The sequence below is a fragment of the Aspergillus affinis genome (assembly GCF_023601865.1).
Source record: "Aspergillus affinis strain CMG 70 chromosome Unknown NODE_14_length_433147_cov_86_863592, whole genome shotgun sequence".
Classification (NCBI taxonomy): Eukaryota; Fungi; Ascomycota; class Eurotiomycetes; order Eurotiales; family Aspergillaceae; genus Aspergillus; species Aspergillus affinis.
In genome coordinates, this window is record NW_026515795.1 from 185,590 (window position 1) to 203,875 (window position 18,286).

The 18,286-nt window shown below is 50.7% G+C and overlaps 8 protein-coding genes across 8 annotated transcripts; 4 read left to right on the forward strand and 4 right to left on the reverse strand.

Annotated features, from left to right (window-relative positions):
• Positions 1 to 38: 38 nt before the first annotated feature.
• On the forward strand, positions 39 to 1,217 carry KD926_002342 (zinc-binding alcohol dehydrogenase family protein; the record flags this gene model as incomplete). The annotated part of the gene is made up of 1 exon (XM_053097025.1): positions 39 to 1,217. The coding sequence occupies one exon, from the start codon at positions 39 to 41 to the stop codon at positions 1,215 to 1,217; it is 1,179 nt and encodes a 392-aa protein (XP_052958944.1).
• A 676-nt stretch (positions 1,218 to 1,893) lies between these two features.
• On the forward strand, positions 1,894 to 2,718 carry KD926_002343 (ADP-ribosylation factor family protein; the record flags this gene model as incomplete). The annotated part of the gene is made up of 2 exons (XM_053097027.1): positions 1,894 to 1,915; positions 2,015 to 2,718. The coding sequence occupies 2 exons, from the start codon at positions 1,894 to 1,896 to the stop codon at positions 2,716 to 2,718; spliced, it is 726 nt and encodes a 241-aa protein (XP_052958945.1).
• Positions 2,719 to 3,591: 873 nt separating this feature from the next.
• KD926_002344 (uncharacterized protein) lies at positions 3,592 to 4,265 on the forward strand (the record flags this gene model as incomplete). The annotated part of the gene is made up of 2 exons (XM_053097028.1): positions 3,592 to 3,684; positions 3,747 to 4,265. The coding sequence occupies 2 exons, from the start codon at positions 3,592 to 3,594 to the stop codon at positions 4,263 to 4,265; spliced, it is 612 nt and encodes a 203-aa protein (XP_052958946.1).
• A 135-nt stretch (positions 4,266 to 4,400) lies between these two features.
• KD926_002345 (phosphatidylinositol N-acetylglucosaminyltransferase subunit A/GPI3) lies at positions 4,401 to 5,872 on the reverse strand (the record flags this gene model as incomplete). Its single annotated transcript, XM_053097029.1, has 2 exons — positions 4,401 to 5,409; positions 5,466 to 5,872. 2 exons carry the CDS (start codon positions 5,870 to 5,872, stop codon positions 4,401 to 4,403), a joined length of 1,416 nt encoding a protein of 471 aa, XP_052958947.1.
• Positions 5,873 to 6,196: 324 nt separating this feature from the next.
• On the forward strand, positions 6,197 to 9,001 carry KD926_002346 (putative ATP-dependent RNA helicase DBP6; the record flags this gene model as incomplete). Its single annotated transcript, XM_053097030.1, has 1 exon — positions 6,197 to 9,001. One exon carries the CDS (start codon positions 6,197 to 6,199, stop codon positions 8,999 to 9,001), a length of 2,805 nt encoding a protein of 934 aa, XP_052958948.1.
• A 116-nt stretch (positions 9,002 to 9,117) lies between these two features.
• Positions 9,118 to 9,830, reverse strand: KD926_002347 (uncharacterized protein; the record flags this gene model as incomplete). The annotated part of the gene is made up of 2 exons (XM_053097031.1): positions 9,118 to 9,581; positions 9,665 to 9,830. The coding sequence occupies 2 exons, from the start codon at positions 9,828 to 9,830 to the stop codon at positions 9,118 to 9,120; spliced, it is 630 nt and encodes a 209-aa protein (XP_052958949.1).
• A 1,078-nt stretch (positions 9,831 to 10,908) lies between these two features.
• KD926_002348 (putative NRPS-like enzyme) lies at positions 10,909 to 14,295 on the reverse strand (the record flags this gene model as incomplete). The annotated part of the gene is made up of 7 exons (XM_053097032.1): positions 10,909 to 11,406; positions 11,479 to 11,509; positions 11,581 to 13,112; positions 13,184 to 13,429; positions 13,486 to 13,628; positions 13,679 to 13,783; positions 14,091 to 14,295. 7 exons carry the CDS (start codon positions 14,293 to 14,295, stop codon positions 10,909 to 10,911), a joined length of 2,760 nt encoding a protein of 919 aa, XP_052958950.1.
• A 2,697-nt stretch (positions 14,296 to 16,992) lies between these two features.
• KD926_002349 (uncharacterized protein) lies at positions 16,993 to 17,688 on the reverse strand (the record flags this gene model as incomplete). The annotated part of the gene is made up of 1 exon (XM_053097033.1): positions 16,993 to 17,688. The coding sequence occupies one exon, from the start codon at positions 17,686 to 17,688 to the stop codon at positions 16,993 to 16,995; it is 696 nt and encodes a 231-aa protein (XP_052958951.1).
• Positions 17,689 to 18,286: the final 598 nt, after the last annotated feature.

Below are 18,286 nucleotides of genomic sequence, written 5' to 3' on the forward strand. Positions count from 1 at the left end.
CTTGAAACCCTCTACTTCTACGAATACCAAAACTCCAAATGCCCACCCACCTCGCCGCCATATCCCCGGCCAAAGGCCAGCCCTTTGAGCTCCAAACTCGTACCACTCCAAAGCCAGGACCCGACGATCTCCTCATCGCCGTCAAGTCCGTGGCTCTGAACCCGGCCGACGCCATCATGCGTGACCAAGGCCTCTTCATACCCACATACCCCACGGTCCTTGGCTTCGACATGTCCGGGGTAGTGCTCGAGGTCGGCAGCAACGCCCCTATCAGTACTTCTGACAAGGATTTGACCCTGTCCTTCCGGCCAGGGACCCGCGTCGCCGCCTACGCCGCCTTGGTCTGGACGTCTTGCGATCCAGACTACGGGCCCTTTCAGGAACGATGCCTCGTTCCCTGGCAGCATGCGGTGCCGCTTCCAGACGAAAGCATGTCTTGGAACTTTGCGGCAACCTTGCCCGTCGCTGTCGAGGTACCCCTAAATGCATGGGATATCATGGGAATCCCTCGGATGGCCGAGATCAGTGCTTCTGCGCAACTTTGTGCTGGCTCTCCCGGCACCAATAGTATCAACGGAGAGGAGTGTAAGAATACCTCAGCAAAAAGAGAAGCGCTCCTCATCTGGGGCGCCTCCTCGAGCGTCGGCACCATGGGCGTGCAAACAGCCCGGTTGCTGCGGGAAGATCCCAACTCTGCTTTCGCGGCCGTGTACGCCACGGCTGGGTCGGCGAACAAAAGCTACGTGGCTGCATTGGGTGCAGACCGCGTGTTCGACTATAAAGACTCGCATGTTGTCAATGCGATCGTTTCAGCAGCCAAGCAGGACGGGTTAGTGATCCGGCACTGTTTTCTTGCGACCGGGCAACTGGCGCTGTGTCAGGCTGTGCTGAAGGCATTTCTGGAAGATGGCGAAGATAGGAAGATGAAGAAGAAGACAGCAAAGATCGGGTCGGCACCCCCGGTTCCTCTAGGTGCGGAGGTCGTGGACGGTGTTGAGACGATATTTGTAGTCCCCTCGGCGGTAGAAGGGGAGAGGTTGGAGCAGTTCCGATACTGGATTGGGACGTGGTTGAGGGAGAATCTGATTAAGGGAACCATCAAACCAAGTCCGGAGCCGAGTGTCGTGGGGAAGGGGTTGGAGTTTATTAATTCTGGGTTGGATACACTGCTCCGGGGGGTGAGTTGTACGAAGTTGGTTGTTGAAGTTGCGGGGTGAGCAGACACAGGCAACAGACACCTCAGGCATAATTGCTGACTCACGGTGTCGGAAAGGAGTCACGTGCCATGAATCTGAACATCGCGCCAACTGTTGAGATATGCAACAAGGTTAAGTAGTATTCAGAAAGGTGGATCATGTAGTTTTATTTTAACGGGACACAGAACCAAATCAAGCGTTGGAAATTTTCTAAATGGTATAGAAAGCAGTACCTTACATATAGTTGAGCTTGTCGCTCTCCATGGGATTCCACAGCGTCTGCATCGCTGCGAAATCCGAATCCATCCAAAGGGCGGAGTAATTTCCGCCTTGCGGGGATCTGCCCCCTTCCGGAAATTAGGGCCTAGGGCTGACGAGACCTCCAGCCCCAGACCCTACTTTCCCAAAGGAGAACTGGCTGACGCGTTGGACCAGGCCTTGTCCGACCGGAAGAAGACCTGTCTAGAAGCCAAAGCAACTCCGCGGAAATCTAAAGAAAAGCGATTATTAGAATCAAGAGGACCGGAATTATCGGCGCTGCCATGATCGCCTTGTTTACTTGCTCGTGTCGCCCGTTTTGATCTTCCTAGAGGCCTAGCTGGCTAACTACGCTACGTCTGTCGGAGTTGGTTCCTGAGGTTTCTCCGCAGGGTCCTCCGCCGCCGCAAGTATGTACCATCTGGCCAAGTCTTTATATATGCAGGCCACCAGCAAAGAAGGTACGTTATTGAACTTACTTACTCCGGGGATGCGCTTTGGTAGTGGTGCCAGCGCAGTAGCCAACAAACAACCTGAACTAACAACCCTCCCCTGACTAGAATACTCCGTTCTTCTCCTCGGGCTCGACAACGCTGGCAAGACGACGCTCCTCTCCCAGATCAAAGCCCTCTTCCAACCCCGTCCCGATGGCGCCCCTGCCCCGAACCCAGGCAAGACCGTGCCCACGGTCGGCCAGAACGTGACGACCATCTCCCTGCCTGAAATGTACCTGAAAATCTGGGACGTGGGCGGACAACTCACGATGCGGAACCTCTGGCAAAGCTACTACGCCAGCTGCCACGCGATCGTGTTCGTCGTCGACAGCACCGACGTCGGTCAAGACCCCGACGTGACCCGTCTGCCTTCTTCGGTTGCGAATAATCGCCGACGCAGCTCGTCGGGAAGCGACCCCGCCGACGCCTTCACGGAGGAGATGGTGGGCATTGATGCCCCCGGGAGTGATTTCGGTCGGCTGGACGAGTGTCGCCAGGTGTTGGAGTCGGTCTTACAAAACGGCGACGTCGCGGGGGTGCCGATCCTGGTGCTGGCGAACAAGCAGGACCGGGAGGATTCGGTGGAGGTGGTGCGCATCAAGGAGGGGTTTGTGCGCAAGGTCTTCGAGGGGGATACGGGGACGGCGCTGCGTGATAGTCGTGTCTTGCCGGTCAGTGCTCTGCTCGGGTCGGGTGTCCAGGAGGCTGTCGAGTGGGTGCAGACTCGTGTGCGCTGGAATAAAGACGCCAGACCTCCACTGATGAGGTGATGTGATGCGTCTGTTCCCTTGTTTTCTGGCTGTGGGCCTCAAACAAACCCTACCACTCCGTACGATGGCCGGTCGCAATGCTTGCCGGCCGATCGGTTTGGATCTCGATGGAAATGTCTCATTTTGGGCGCTAAGGGAGAGGATCTATTTTGCTTTTTGATTTTGCTTAATGAATGCGATGATACCTATGCTTCTTTCTTTGATACTCTGCGTTTCAACCTGTTCATATGTTCTAATTCTATAGATAATTTTGATCCAAGATGAAGTAACATGGCTGTTCACGTGCGATATAGATATAACTAACCCGATCGAAAGCCTCAACACAGTTAGCGCAACTTTGTGGATCAAATTAGAAATTATTCTATTCCGTTCTAGAATCAATCGACCGGACCAGATCTGCCCCTCTCAAGTCTAATTAGATCACCTGAAAGATATCTTGGAAGATTTGACGAGACCGAGGTTATCCTTCGCGCCACCGGAAACGGCTTTGCCATCGGATCGTCAACAGCGACGTCACCCGCCTATGCATTCGATGTTGCGAGCATGGAAAGACAAGGATAATTGACACTTCATGACGCTCTCGGTGTGCGAGCGATCTGCTTACCATGGAAAGATACCGTGGGGATGGCATTCGATGAAGTCAGGTTCGACAGTCACCTCACCTTGACGTCATGGGGATGGTTGTTGGAAAGCTAGTCAACGAGGGATAAGTTGAGCAGAGACGGGTTATAAAGAATGGTTGTAGGATGGTAGACTGTGTTCATTACATCCAACTATTATTTTCAACGATTAATTAACTTTGCTAAAAGTCCCTCTATCCGCTATCCTCTTTCGATCTATCTTCATATCATATCAATCTTCAACACCTTCACAATGACCAGCATTCACAAGGCCAACCCCGAAAACAACAACAAGCAGGGTTTCCATCCCTCTGCCGGTAACTCGGCCCCTCTGACCGACAAGGGTGTATGTTCTTGATGCGTAACCGCTTCCGTTTGATCGATCATCCATGCTAACAATCCCTACAGCACCAGCCCGGCCGTAAAGTCGCCCCCCAGGACTTCGCTCCCGAGAACGAGCCCAAGGTGTTCCCTCCTGGAACCGCACCTGCCAGCAACTCCTACACCCCCAACCCCGTCAACGAGCCCGGTAGCCAGGCCTTGAACCCCAATATGGAGCGTGGCCATGGCAAGGAGTCGGTGAAGACCAAGGCTAGTGACACCTTGATGGGAGCCACTTCCCAGGACGTTCACACGGGTCTGGGACAACCCCTATCTGGACAGACCAGCACCGAGATTCGCCACGATGGCCAGCACGGTCGCAAGAACCCCGGCAGTGGTCTCGAAGGCGTTGGTGCCTCCCTGGAGGGCAACTTTGAGCGTACCATCCCTAGCCAGCGTGGCCTTGACCGAGATCAGGCCAAGCCCAACCAGCGTGGCGACAAGGGTGCCCTCGCTGCTGAGGATAGAGAGCCTGAGAGCGCCAGGACTCTGGACAAAGATTGGAACTACGAGCCCCAGACTCAGAGACAACGATTCCAGTCATAATGTGTTACGGATAATGATGTACTATACGAGTAATTTCGATCAGCATGCATGATATCAAAACATTTTCACATAAACTTACTTAAAGAAACCAAGGTCTTCCGTAGAAAGAGTTGATAATCAACCATATCATCTAGTTCAAGACATGGATTCTATCTGATCTCGGTCATTTCGGTTGGTCGTTTTTTGTTCGTTCTTCTGTAACTTCTTGGGCCAGCTGCGTGCAATGTCGATATTCGACCGAGGAAACCACATCTCCAAAAAGACGTAGAGTAGAAAGTCAATCACCACGCAAAGACAAAACAATTTGCCAGCCCAGACTCCGCAACCGTAATAGCGCTTCAGGCGGTCAATCAGTGCAAAACTTCGCACGCGATCACCGCTAGCTTCCCAACCTTGCCCGGGATAGTATCCGTAGAATTCCTCGGGAGTGATCCCGCCGGAGATACCTTTGTAAACACGTTCTGTGCGCTGGGCGACATCCGTCCAGGAGTACATCATCTTCACTTGATCGTGAAATCTATCAGTGCGCACTTTGTTAGAGCGCAATGCGGCGATAGCCTTGCCTGTAGCCATGACAATATCGTCTTCTTCGGGTTTCGCGTAGGTTGTCATATGCTGAGGGAGCACTTCAGGGATGCCACCAACACGGGTGCAGACGACGTAGAGTCCACAACTGGCCGCTTCAACAATGACGGTTCCAAAAGCTTCCGTCAGGCTAGGATGGAGATAAATATGTCCTCGGACCATAACATCCCGTACTTCCTCATGTCGGACAGGGCCGAGCATTTCCACTTTGTCTTGTAGGACATTGCGCTCCAGCATCTGCTCCAAATCAATGGCTTTAGGTCCTGAGCCGGCAATGATAAATCGCACGTTGGGTTGTGACGCTAGAATTCGAGGTATCGCGGCAATTAAGAGATCTGTACCCTTGTTGTAGAAAAGTCGTGAGATGACAACGATGTAGATGATGTCATTGGGACCCATTGGCGCCGGGATAGGTTGTAGTTCCTGCAATGGCCCGGATGGACGATTATTTGTATGAGGCGTAGATGATAGTGGTCGGAAGTTCTCCGCGACAACGGCATTGGGAATTACAGAGACCATTAAAGGGTCCAACGACGCCCGGAGCACGGTGTTCTCTTTGCTGGCCACAGGTTAGCAGCTAGAGAAGATAATATACGAAATGATAGTGAGGCATACCACGTATGACTGACGCAGATAACATGATCCACGTCGCTCAGAGCGAACTTGAGTAATTTATTCGTCAGGATAGATCCCGCATCGGCAAATCCAAATAAAGAGTGGTCGGTGAACACTGTTCGCAGTCCCATAGTGCGCGCATGAAGAATTGCTTCATGGCAGAAACAACTTAAGCTTGCATGGCCGTGGACGATTTGAATCTGCTCTCGGATGACGATGTTGCGAAATATAGGGAAAAAGGAGAACACCGTCGGCATCGTCGTCTCGCGGTAGATGACTAGGAAGGGGACATGGTAGACCTTGAGACCATTCGTGAGATACCGAACCCCGGTGCGCCCCTTGTATGCATGTGTGATTATTATGACTTTATGACCGCGATCGATGAGTTTCTGGAACACGATAAGCATTGGTCTGAGGTTGAGGAGGCGTTTGTGTCCTTACGGTCGACAATTGGTAGATGTGACTTTCAACCCCACCTGTGATGGTTAGCGACAGGGTTATTGGTTAAATAAGAGCATGACTACTCACCTGGTTGAGGAAAGAAAAAGTCACTGACCATACTGCGCCGATTGATTGTTAGACCAGTTCTCCCGCGGTGCCTAGTGAATGCAACTCACGCAATGTTGTAAGGCATCTTGGCTGTTACCCTCGGGAAGAGACGCGCCAAAGAATGATGAGAAAGATTTTGATATTTCCGTGTCCATGGCCAGACTGAACGTCCCGAGAGCAGAATGATGCCGCAATCAGAAAGGTCGATCAACAGTCCAAGTCGAAGCGAAGAGGAGAAGCTCCATGAAGCATTCCCCGAAAGGGTCCAGACCTTGGGCGGCGGTGATGGCGGTGTAGCCGTTCTGCCGGGTGAATATTCCCCGCTAGAGAGAAAATATTCGGAGAAGCTCTTCGCAACGTCCCGGAGACACCAATTCCACTCACCGTCTTCACCCTGCGCTTGCGGTGCGCCTGAACCCCTGACAATGGCCCGCGACAAGCTGGATAGCCATGATTCTTCCAAGAAGGGCTCTTCGACACCTTTGAGCGAAAAGAAATCGCACAAAAGAAAGAGAGAACAAGATGGCGCCGCCGCCGTCTCGACGCCCACTCCGAGCAAGAAGTCGAAGAAAGCCGAAAGTCCATCGTCCACTCCTACCACCGTTAAAGACAAATCGAAAAAGAAAAGAAAACCCGAGGTCTCTCCGAACAGTAGTGATCAGGAAGAGTCGACCTCGAAGGAGAGTGTTGTCTCGTCGCGGAGCGGCAAAACAACTTCTTCAAGTAAGGACGACGACAACGTTAAATCAGCGAAGAAATCAAAGAAAGTCAAACGAAAGAGCGCAGGAGGCAATGACGGCCCATCTACGGAGGATGCGGATTTAGTGGAGATGAAAGATGCGGACGACGACGAGGTGGAAACACAGAAAGAGGCGGAGAACGTGGAATCTCCCTCCAAGCCCGCGAAAAACAAATTCTCGGGAATTCTATCCAAGTTTGAACGGTCGGCAAAGGTAAAGAAGGCGCAAAAGACAACAGAAGATGACAAATACAAAACCGAGGACGCTGGGGCTATGACTGCAGAGCCAGTCATAGCGCAGGGACTAGAGCCTCTACCACAGCCAGAGGTGGTTCCCGAGGAGACGGAGAAGCCAACGTATTCATCACTTCCTCCATGGCTGGCCAACCCCCTACGAGCGTCCGCGGATGACCGAACGAAATTCTCCGACCTAGGAATCGAGTCCAACCTTCTGCGAATCCTGGAAGACAACGGCTACAAAGACGCATTTGCTGTTCAGTCCACAGTCATTCCTCTGCTTCTGCCCGGGCCGAAGAAATACTCCGGTGATCTTTGTATTTCCGCTGCCACTGGTTCGGGAAAGACCTTGTCCTACGTTTTGCCCCTGGTCACCGATTTGAAGCCAATGCCAGCCCCGCGGCTGAGAGGAGTCATTGTAGTCCCCACACGAGAGCTGGTTAAGCAAGCCAGAGAGGCATGTGAGCTCTGCGCCGCTGGGTCGGGCTTGCGGGTTGCTTCGGCGGTTGGAAATGTGGCCATTAAGGATGAGCAGCGGTCATTGATGCGCATTGACCAAGCATACGGCCCGGAGACTTTCAAGCAGAGACAGAGCTTCAAACTCGTCGACGAGGATTGGACGAATTTCAGCTTGCAAGACTTCATCACTGAAGCCGATGATGAGAGTGAATCTCTACCGGGTTATGTTCACAAGACCGAACCCAACATCGATATCCTAATCTGCACACCTGGTCGTCTTGTTGACCATCTGCGCTATACCAAAGGATTTACCCTGAAACATCTTGAGTGGCTGGTTATTGATGAGGCCGATCGACTGCTTAACGAAAGTTTCCAGGAATGGGTTGACGTGGTGATGAATTCGTTGGATGCACGGAAAGCAGCCGACGCGTTTGGCTTCAGCGGAACCTTCCTATCCGAGCTTGGCCTTCCTATACAGAGCAAGGAGCCCAAGAAAATCGTCCTAAGTGCAACTATGACACGAGACATATCCAAATTGAATACCCTCCGGCTGTCGAATCCTCAACTTGTTATTGTCGGCTCGGAGCAGGGCCCGACAGGCGAAAATGGGGACGAGCAGGACCGCTCAGATGAGCAATTCACCCTTCCCCCGACACTCAAGGAATTCTCGATTCCTGTTGGGGATGGGGCAAAGAAGCCTCTCCATCTTCTTAGCCTTCTGCGGTCGCACGTCAAGGTTGATGCCAGCAAGAACGCGAAGCGCGCTCTTTCTGACGACACATCTGACTCGGGCACCTCCAGCTCGGGCGACTCGGACTCCGATGACACAAGTTCTGATGGGTCCAGCTCTGATGATTCTGATTCTGATGATACGAGCTCCGACGAATCCAACTCCGACGATTCGGATTCGGATTCTGAAGATAACACTTCGTCGTCGGGATCGGATTCAGACTCGGACTCATCTGACAGCTCGTCTGAGTCGGAAGACGAAGTGACCGAAAAGAAGAAACGTGGCCCAGCACGCACCACGGTATTGATCTTCACGAAATCATCGGAATCGGCGTCCCGACTTTCCCGCCTACTTGCTCTACTTGATCCTTCGCTGGCCACGACAATCGGCACCATCATCAAGTCGAACAAATCATCAGCCTCCCGCAAAACGCTTACCGCGTACCGCCAAGGCAAGATCTCCATCATCATCGCCACGGATCGTGCCTCGCGTGGTCTTGATCTGCCTTCTCTGTCTCATGTGGTCAACTACGATGTACCATCCAGTGTCACGACCTACGTGCACCGTGTTGGGCGAACGGCACGAGCTGGCAAGGAAGGAAGCGCTTGGACGCTTGTGGCACACCGAGAGGGTAGATGGTTCGAGAAGGAGATTGCCAAGGGCTCCGACGGGAAAATCACACGACTTGTTAAGGTGGACCGAGTCAACGTGAAACTGGATGGCATGGAGGATGCGAAGTCGAGATACGGAAGAGCTTTGGAGGCCCTGGAAAGCGAGGTGAAAGCCGGTGCAGTAGTGAAATCGGCGAAAACAGAGGCATAATTATTCTGAATACCCTCAAAAAAAAATGTGAATAGACATATTTTACATTATTCCAAAGATTCCATCCAACCCATACCGCTTAATCCTAAATCCTTCCAACCCTAACCCCATCACCATTAACCCTCAGTCTCCCCATCTTCCTTCAAAGCCGCCTTAACAGCCTCATCGGTATTCCCCACATCACCTGCCCCTTGATAAACATGCGCCCAACTCACCACACCCTCCCCATCTACCGCAAAATCCCCAGCGGTCTGCCACCGACTCCCGCTCTCCGTCGGTCGATTCCATATCCCCTCGCTACGACCCAACGACACCACCGACGCGATCGTCGACGGACTCAGAATATGCCATGTAGACGAGACACCTAAGCCCCAGGCCGCATAGACCTCGCGCTCCTCGTCCACAACAAGCCGGATCGGGTTCTGCTCGCTACGACGCAGAGGCTGGGTCTGGTCCGTGACTAACGCCTCCTGCCACGCTTCTGTGGCTTCCTTGGAGGAATGGCTGACCGCGATGCCGACGACCGAGCCGTTTTGGACGGCCGGGTGGTCGTTTAAGTCGCGGTAGGCTTTTTCGGCGACTATATGGGTGTTAGTCATCATTTTACAGGGAAAATTTTTCAAGAAAAGGAGGGAAAGGATATAAGAAGGGGAGGAGACATACATGGACATCCACAATGTCGGAGAAATATCACTATGGCTGGCTTTTTATCTTCTGTCGGAAGTGCCAGGGCCGGATGGTTTGGTGCCTGGGCGCCCACTTTCGGGGGATCTGCTATTTGCCCGGTTGTGGGTGTTTTCCAGGACGCGAGCTCTTGCCAGAAAGACATTTTGTGAGTGACGAGTTGGTTGTATTTGGGAGTTGTTGTTATGGCGTTCAGGGTTCCGCGATGGGAGTTTCAAGAAGAGTGGAGGAAGCTATGACGTTGTGAAGATTCTCGGAGGTTATCTATTCCCCACTCGTGGGTCTTCCTCTACATCGTCTATAAGAGGGGGAAGGAATAGCGAGTCTTGATGGTGGAGCTTTTTTTCTTTCTTTTTGTTTCTTGACAGTAAGCTTTATGTTTTATTCCATCTGAGGTTTTCTCTGTGATTTCTTCTAATAAGGATCTTCCAAGAAGATTGTCAAACTCGAGATATATATCCCTAGCAGCCTGACCGTACCAAAACCCAAGGAACTCAAGCAATTCATTACATCTTCGAGCCCCTCTCATCAGTATTCATCTTATCATTCACCCCAACAACACATAACCTCCCAGACCTGGGTGAGGGGTGTGTTAGTATGGAATTCAGGTAATGTAGGGCTTGGTGGGAGTTGGAAATAAAGCACTGGATAGGGCATGGAATGGGAATAGGATAAATGGCAGACCGAAGACTCCGAGACTTTGTTTAGCTGCTGGAAACGTTTTTCTACATTTTTCTGGAATTCTAACTGTGATAGGGATTCGTTTCTTGAGGATGAAGTCATTATGCGCTGGGTGTAGTTGTAGTAAATGCTTGAATCTTTGACTAAAGAGGAGAATTTGTAGAAGTTTTCTATGCCAGGGATAAACTAGGGGTCAGGATAGGCCCTTTTATCATTGATTTTACGTGATCTTCATCCTCTACAGGATTGGATTTGGATTGTAATATATGTGGACGCTGACCACACTCTGCTTTTAATTCTTTCTGGTTCATTGGTTTTATATCATTGGCCTTCTTTACTTTGTACAGGACAACCCCAAACCTTGAGATTGTTTCCTCTATGATCCGTCTACATAACTTCAACCCAAATGCTAAATGCACTACAGCCTGACGCACGTTTGCATGTAAGAATGGCAGACAGAATGCAACAGTGTTTAGATTTTCAGGGCAGGTGTGTGCTCAGTGGGAAGTTACGTGAATTATGAACGATCAATCCATATCAACCTAGTCCAGCCACTCCCTAATCCAGCCACGCAACCATTCTGGATGAATTGTCTGTAATTCCCTCAATCCCTTGCTAGCCTCTGCAGTCCGATCAGTCGAAAACCGCGCGACCCCAGTTCGACCAGCATCCGTAAGCTGTTGCTCGTAGAACCCTACCAGTTTAACCGCGTGATTGCGGTCAATGTCAATTCCCACTCTCTCAGACGCAGTTGAAGCATGCAGTTTCGCAACCCACCCTTGCAGAGAAACTACAATGATTTGGCCAGACTGACCATTCTGATCGGGCTTTTGCAACTCATATACAACGACGGGTATCAAGTCCTTCCACTGGACACGACGCGGATTCACGCAGTGGAAAACTGGAGCTCCGCCAGGGCTGCCTTCAATTACGTCCTTGCGGAAGTTTCCAGTGGCAATGACAGTTGAAAGTTCAAACAAAATAGGCGCAAGGATATCCACAGGGATCCAGCCGATCTCGTCATACTGCCCTTTGCCGCCCTCGAAGGAGGAAGGCAAGGCAAGGCACCCAGGTAGAGCGAGCTAATGATCAAGCTCGGCAGCCATTCAGACTTGCTCCAACCGCGTGGATCCGTTGTAGTCCCTGAGACTTGACCGATGCGTGCAATAGAGTAGGATGTGGACAGTTTCCGAAACGCGTAGTCCAGGATCTACTCGGCGAGGTACTTGCTCTCGCCGTAGCCGATGGCTGCTGTACACAACGGGTCGGTGATGATATCCTCGGGAATCCATGCGGTTGCGTCAGGCAGGGTATTGTGTGAGCTGACAGCAGAGATGTATGATAAGAAGAGGAGAGACGGATGACATCGGCCTTTTCGTGTGAGAGCTATCAGGTTCAGCAGTCCGGCAAGACTCGACTTGAAATAATGTAGCGGTTGGATGAAGTTCAATGGCCGGGCGGCGTGGATGATTTGCGTTGCGGAGCTGACCATGGAGTTGTAGTCGCCGGCGTCGAGACCAAGGCTGTCTTTGACTAGATCTGCTGTAAGGAAGGTGACTTTCTTCTCGGAAAGAGCGTGAGTGAGGTTTTTTCGCTTGTTGCCCACGGCTTGGGAGGACCTGGGGTCTTCCTCATTAGGACGGGCTCGGTTAAGATAGCAGATGTGCGAAACTATTGGGTTGGCGACGAGGTAGTCGAGGAGGAATGACTCAACGGTACCTGTCGAGCCTGTCAGGATGACAACCTGTGGGACGGGGAGAGTTTGTTCTGCTATTTCTGCAGCTTTTGGGCTAGAAGCGAGTTGGTTAATCTGTTGCTCATACCTGTGGAGCAGGCGTGACATGGAAATCATGCGATCATCCCCGGTGTCTGCAGGAGAGTCGGAGTAAACCATGTTCGCTAACCCATTGATCGAGGCGCTCGTGTATATGGCGCTTGGTGAGATAATTACACCTAGGGTAGACCGAATGGCAGCCGTAAGACGCAATGCCTGCAATGATTCTATACCTAAGACGAAGAAGTCGGCATGATTCTTGAACTCGCTCCAGGATGTCACTTCCTCAACTAGTATCCGCAAAACATGAATTGCGTGCTGAAGGCTGTTTAGTTTCTTTTTAGGGGGCTCCTGTATCTGCCTTTCCTCGTAGAGAGCGTCAATCTCGTCCTGGTAGAGCTGAATAGTCCCCGCGCGCTGCACGGTGCCTTTCCCAGCCCGTAGCATGGGTTTTGCTGCATCCAGAACCAGGATCTTGGACTTTGATACCCGTGCGTGTGCTGGACACTGGGCATTGGCCTCTTCAACAGCCGACCAGACCGCCTCAATGAGATCAGCCTTTGCCGCGTCGCTCAAGGCCTCCATAGTCGCCGGCTCAATCAACAAACAAGCCTCGAGGCGCTGATTGCCGGCAACAAGCGCAGATCGGACATCTGGATGTCGTGAGACCTGCTGTTCAAACGTCACCGGGTTTGTCTTCTCGTCATTCAGAAAGACAATGATATCATCACGGCGGCCGCGGTGTCTCCAGAGGTTTGGAAGTGTAGGGTGAGGGCTGAACAGGTCCCTCGTCTCGTACTCGTCGAGACCTGGAAACATCGCGAAGACAGGCTGTGCCTCGGGGTTTTGGGTTGATCGCACGAGAACAAGTTCGTGCAGGTCGTCCATGCGCTGCCGGAACTCCGGCTGCGCGGTTGGGTGGATGTAGAGATACTGCCAGGTCTCCGTGAAGGAGGGATCGGCGATCCGCAGCTGAGGGAGAGCAGTGAATTCACTAGAACCAAGCCACGAGTAAATGGGGATCTTGGATGAAACGATCCTACCGGCGGTTGATGGGAGGGCACCGCCGGTGTAGAAGAGGTTCTAGAGCTTGCTAGCGACGAGATCGAGGGCAGTGGGGTCTTTGCTGAGATCATCGAGGATAACAGGAACGAGGAGGCCCAGTTGAACGTGCCGTACTTGACAGCTTCCAGGAAGGCATCAGTCGATGGGGGACGGCCAGGAAGCGGCAATACCGGGACACTCTTGCTATACATTGCTAAGACTAGTCCGAAGCCAATACCGGCGATCTTAGGACTCTGTTATTAGATTTTCTGATTGAAGCATGACGGAAGAATGAACTTACGTGGAAAGCCGGCAAAAAGGGGAACCACTCTCCTTGGAGGAAGTGTTGATCGATGCGCGTCATTTCATCGAGCGGTGACAGAGTAGTAGCTGCGTAGATTCGGCAGACAAACTCGTTGGTATATATCAACGGCTTCGGAATGCCTTACACCGCGTTAATAAATGAGAACAACACGTATGTATTGTTTACATACCGGTGGACCCAGAAGTGTGCAAGGCAAAGGCAGGCTCGTTCCGGGCCTCTTCAAACGTTTTTTCATATGGGTACGCAGGAACATCCACATTCGTGAGAAGATTATCTAGAGACGGGATATGTATGACCTTGATCGGATATTCGCGCAAGATGCTCGGAACAAACGGTGGCTCTGGGTCGGTGGTGACCAAGACGCGTGTTTCCAAGTGCGAGAGGAGATGCTTCTAGGCAGCAATACTATTGCGGGGAGAAGGGAAAAATGCCTGGTGGGCCGGTTGTTAGCCACAGCTGACATGCAGTTATATCTTTCATCAGATGTCCAACCTTGTATCCGGTCTTGACAACTGCCAGAAGGACGATATGGCACCGAAGATCCTCCGGACCCATTTAAGCGAGGGTATCGAACGTTGGACTTTTTCCGATGTTTGCGTCCAGGAACCACGCCATAGAATCCACGGCATTGCGCATCTGGGAGTAGGTTGCTCCCTGGAATCCTTGGTCGTAGGAGGTTGGCGAAACAGGGAACTTGGCCCATGCTTGGTCTGGTTGACATGCTGCACGGTGGTCAAGGAGGGCAGGCAGGAGCCTTGGCTCTTGGAAGTCCTTGGAGTTGCTCATGCTGGGTAGTGCGGTAAGTTAGTATCGCAGATATATGGAGTGCGTCCTTGAGGGCAGGACACTTTCAACGGGCCAGCACCTGTATTTATCCTCGAGGAATGCTATCATCTGCGCCTATTTGGCGCAGGAATCCCCCAGCAAACAGGACTGACTATGCCGAATCCCGGATGGATGCCCAAAGCCCCATTCTGAGAGTTGCCAACGTTAGCTAATGGGTTATCCTTGGTTACGGATATTTGCATCCGTGCATCGACGCCGGTCTCTCAGACAAAGAAAGTTATGCCAAGCTAATAACATACAGGCTGAACTTATGTAGTACAGCCATATCAGTGCTTACTGGAAACCAACATTGTGGTTATATGAGCAATCAGATCAGGAATCGGCGTGTTGGAATCGAACGATCTAAATAAAGAGCACATGTGACGTGGTGAGTACACACTGGATGGACCTCTATTGAGCTGTCTTAGAGAGTGGGACATTTCATCACGTCGCACATGTTTCGTCTCTATATTCGGCAAAGTAAAGCCTACCCCTGTGAATATCGGATAAAGCATCACAGAGAGAAAGCCGGGGAGTTGTATGATAATTTGCAACTTAACCAGACCGTACTACGAACAGCGGATACATGTCCTCTTCCAGCAGGCCAAACAACTGTTATGATGCTATAGAAAGAGCAAATGCCTGAGTTGGGTGGAAAGTCAGGTAGGTATAAATCTAGGGGACCGTTGCTACCACCCCCCTTTGCATGCTACCACCCCCCCCCTGCCTGAATTGTGAGGCCAATATTTTTCTGCCGGACATATTTCTGCCACCATCGACCATGCTTCTAACACAAACTTGAGGTACTTACATTTACTATGCAACCTTCTAATTAAATGAAGTCACTTTCGTACTCTACTACCTACCATGTCAACTGCATGGCACTAGTCCCAAATAGGAAATAGATGCTGTTTTCAAAAACTCTGCAGAAATGAAAGAATCAAGCTATTCTGGGTTAAATTTCTTGAAGAATCGCATGAGAATTGTAAAAAAAAAAACTCGAGTAATTTGCATTAGATCAGCCATTTATGGAGCTCCCCGACGTTTCCTGAGGCGGTCGGGCCAGGAATCCTCGCGCTGGACCGTACATGAAGCTATTTCCGCCCCCTGCGATGCCTGTAGTGTCCTTCCACGTCCTCGGCCGCGCCCACGGCCCCGTCCACCTTCCTGAGAAGCTTGTTAAGCTTTCTGGGCCGTAGATAAAGCTATTCTTACCCCCTGCGATGCCTGTTGTGTCCCTCTACGTCCTCGGCCGCGCCCACGGCCACGACCACCTTCCTGAGATAGCATGAGCTCGAAGCCGGAAGGGTCTCGCTGGGTAGAGGTATCTTGGGTACTTGCTTGAATGTTTTCGCTGCCGCCGATGAAGTTCCTAGCGCCTCGGGGGCGCCCTCGCCGGCGCACTTGGAGAGGATCCTGGAGTAGGAGTAGCGGGTTAATAGGAGGTACAAATACACTGTACAAATGCTAATGTTGATAAAATAACTCAAGCTCAAAGCTCTTTTCCTCTTCTTCGTACTGCATAATAAGATGAATGCATGGAAACCCTGCCGTATTCTTCGAATTGCAGATACATAATAGAGGAATCGGTTGCTTATCTTCAGCTTCCGGTAAGAAACGGTTGTAGACATTCTTCGTATATTCAATAGCCTTAGCCGAAACCCGTCCAAAAACAAGCTTAAAGAGTTGCTTCCAGCGAGTATTAGTAAGCATTTTTATCTTATCACTCTCGATCGCGTCGGTAAGCTTTTTGAATTGAAGATTTACAGCATTCTCAAAGGTGCGGAGAACAACCAGTAGATTATTAGTAGAGACTTGAAGGTCCTGTTTAAGCAGCCAGTGAGCTCCTTCGGTCCGAGAGGTCGCGATTTCATTGAGATGAAGGTATTTTGACGTGTATTCATGGAAAAAGTACATAGGACAGCTATCCAGCCACTCTTTCTGTAGATATTCGAGTAAAGGCTCGAAAATTGGCTCCTTGTAGTTTTCTTTGAATTGCCTCTATCTTTCCTCCCTTTCCTCAGTCGTAATAGTATAGACGATGCGAATCTATCGCTGTAGCATCTTCTCCCATGCTTTATTAACCAATTCGCGGAGCTCTCGGTCTATCTCTGCTTTCGTCTGACGCTGTAAGGAAGCTAAGGAAGCGGAAGAAGCGGAAGAAGCATTAGCTAATATTTCTTACCGAACTTTTGCTAGCTGCTCTGCGAGTATCGGACGGCCTTTCTTCATAATATTCATGTTAATATACTATAGACAAATTATATGCTTTGTAGAAGAAAAGACAAGTTTAATAGCATTTATCAGTACTTCTTCCTTATCCGTGAGGATCGTCTGGGGTGGCTCAAGGCTAAGGGATTCGAATGCTTCAGCAAGACAGCTTAGAATAACTTGATAGCTATCTTCCTTCTCATCTTTCATGAAGGCGAAGCCGACATAAAAGCTAGATCCAGTAGCGGCAAAGCCGACGATATTAAGCAATGGAAAGCCGTATCGGTTAATTTTATACGTACAATCCATTGAAATAATCCATGAATTTGTTCTAAGCATCGCGATACTCGATCTATGTATACAGAACAAGGCTGTTACATAGTTCTTATCATCTATTTCATGCTTGAAGATCCATTCGCCATCGCGCGGAAGCTCTATCAATAGAGCTTAAAGAGGCGTACGGCCGGCAAGGAACTCTGTATAAAACTTTCTCCGTAGGTTATAGATGTCTTGGGCGGTAATAGATGAGTCTCGATCCTCCTTTCGAAACGCAGTAAGGATATGGCGAGTTAAAAGACCCTGATCAAGCTGCTTCCGAATGTCTTCCGCTTTATTGGATACTTCCGCGATGCGATGGGCTACATGGGTTGATACCGGCGAGGTTTCATAGTTATAGGTAGAGTTCTCTACTGTAAGACGCCAGGTATTGCTCTTTTGTAGCCGTAGGGAGATCGAGAATTGGCACTCAATCGCGAGCGTATTTGACTGCCGCTGGCGCTTATTACCGGCAGTCCGATCTCGATACGCCCGTCCTCGATCACAGCATAACCGGACTGTCTTCATGACTCCTTTTTTTGTACGTTTCGACCGAAGAATCGAGACTGCGTAACTATGAGGACGGGCGAAAGCATTGATTGCAGTAATTCCTTGCTCTGGCGTATCGTACTGTTGATCGAGAGGGGGTAGCGGGAAGGTATAGAGGCTTGATATCGGCGGCGAGGACTCGGGAATAGCGTCAGGAAGGCTTGACGGCGCGTCATAGAGGCTTAATATCGTATTTTGATGGCTTGGTATCGTCGGCGGGGACTCGGGAATAGCATCAGGCTCAAAATCGGACGGCGAATCAGGCTGCGAGAAAGCCATCGTAAAGGAAAGTGAAATGTGAGAGAAATGGGTAAAAACCGCGAGTTATGAGTAGAAAAATGGGAGGTTTGAAGGCGTAAACAACAATTTTTTTGAATTCCTTATTGGGTACTACAGTGGAACAGGAGTGACTTATTTTTACTAGGAATTTACATAGTAATCGGAGGTACCTAATGTGTGATATACATGCAGGGTAGTAGGTAGCAATAAATAAAAGTTCGAGGATGAAAGCGGTGAGAAAAGCGGTCAGTGTTGGCCTCGAAATTCAGGCAGGGGGTGGTGGTAGCATGCAAAGGGGGGTGGTAGCAACGGTCCCCTAAATCTATCGTGATAGACATGGGACCATATCATACACCATCTCTCACCTAGTGAGGCCCACTTGCATTGATAAAATCCCCGCAAAACAACCCCGGCTTGATCTCCTCACATTGTGTCATGATCGACAGAGCCAGCACCGCTCCGTCCGTCCTCTCTAACTTTGTATAGGTCGACTTGAATTTATCCACAAATCCCAGGAGACCATATCGGATAGAGCCCGAGGGTCATTGCCGCGCAGCCGTACAGCATGCCTAATATATTACGGCTACGACCCATGACG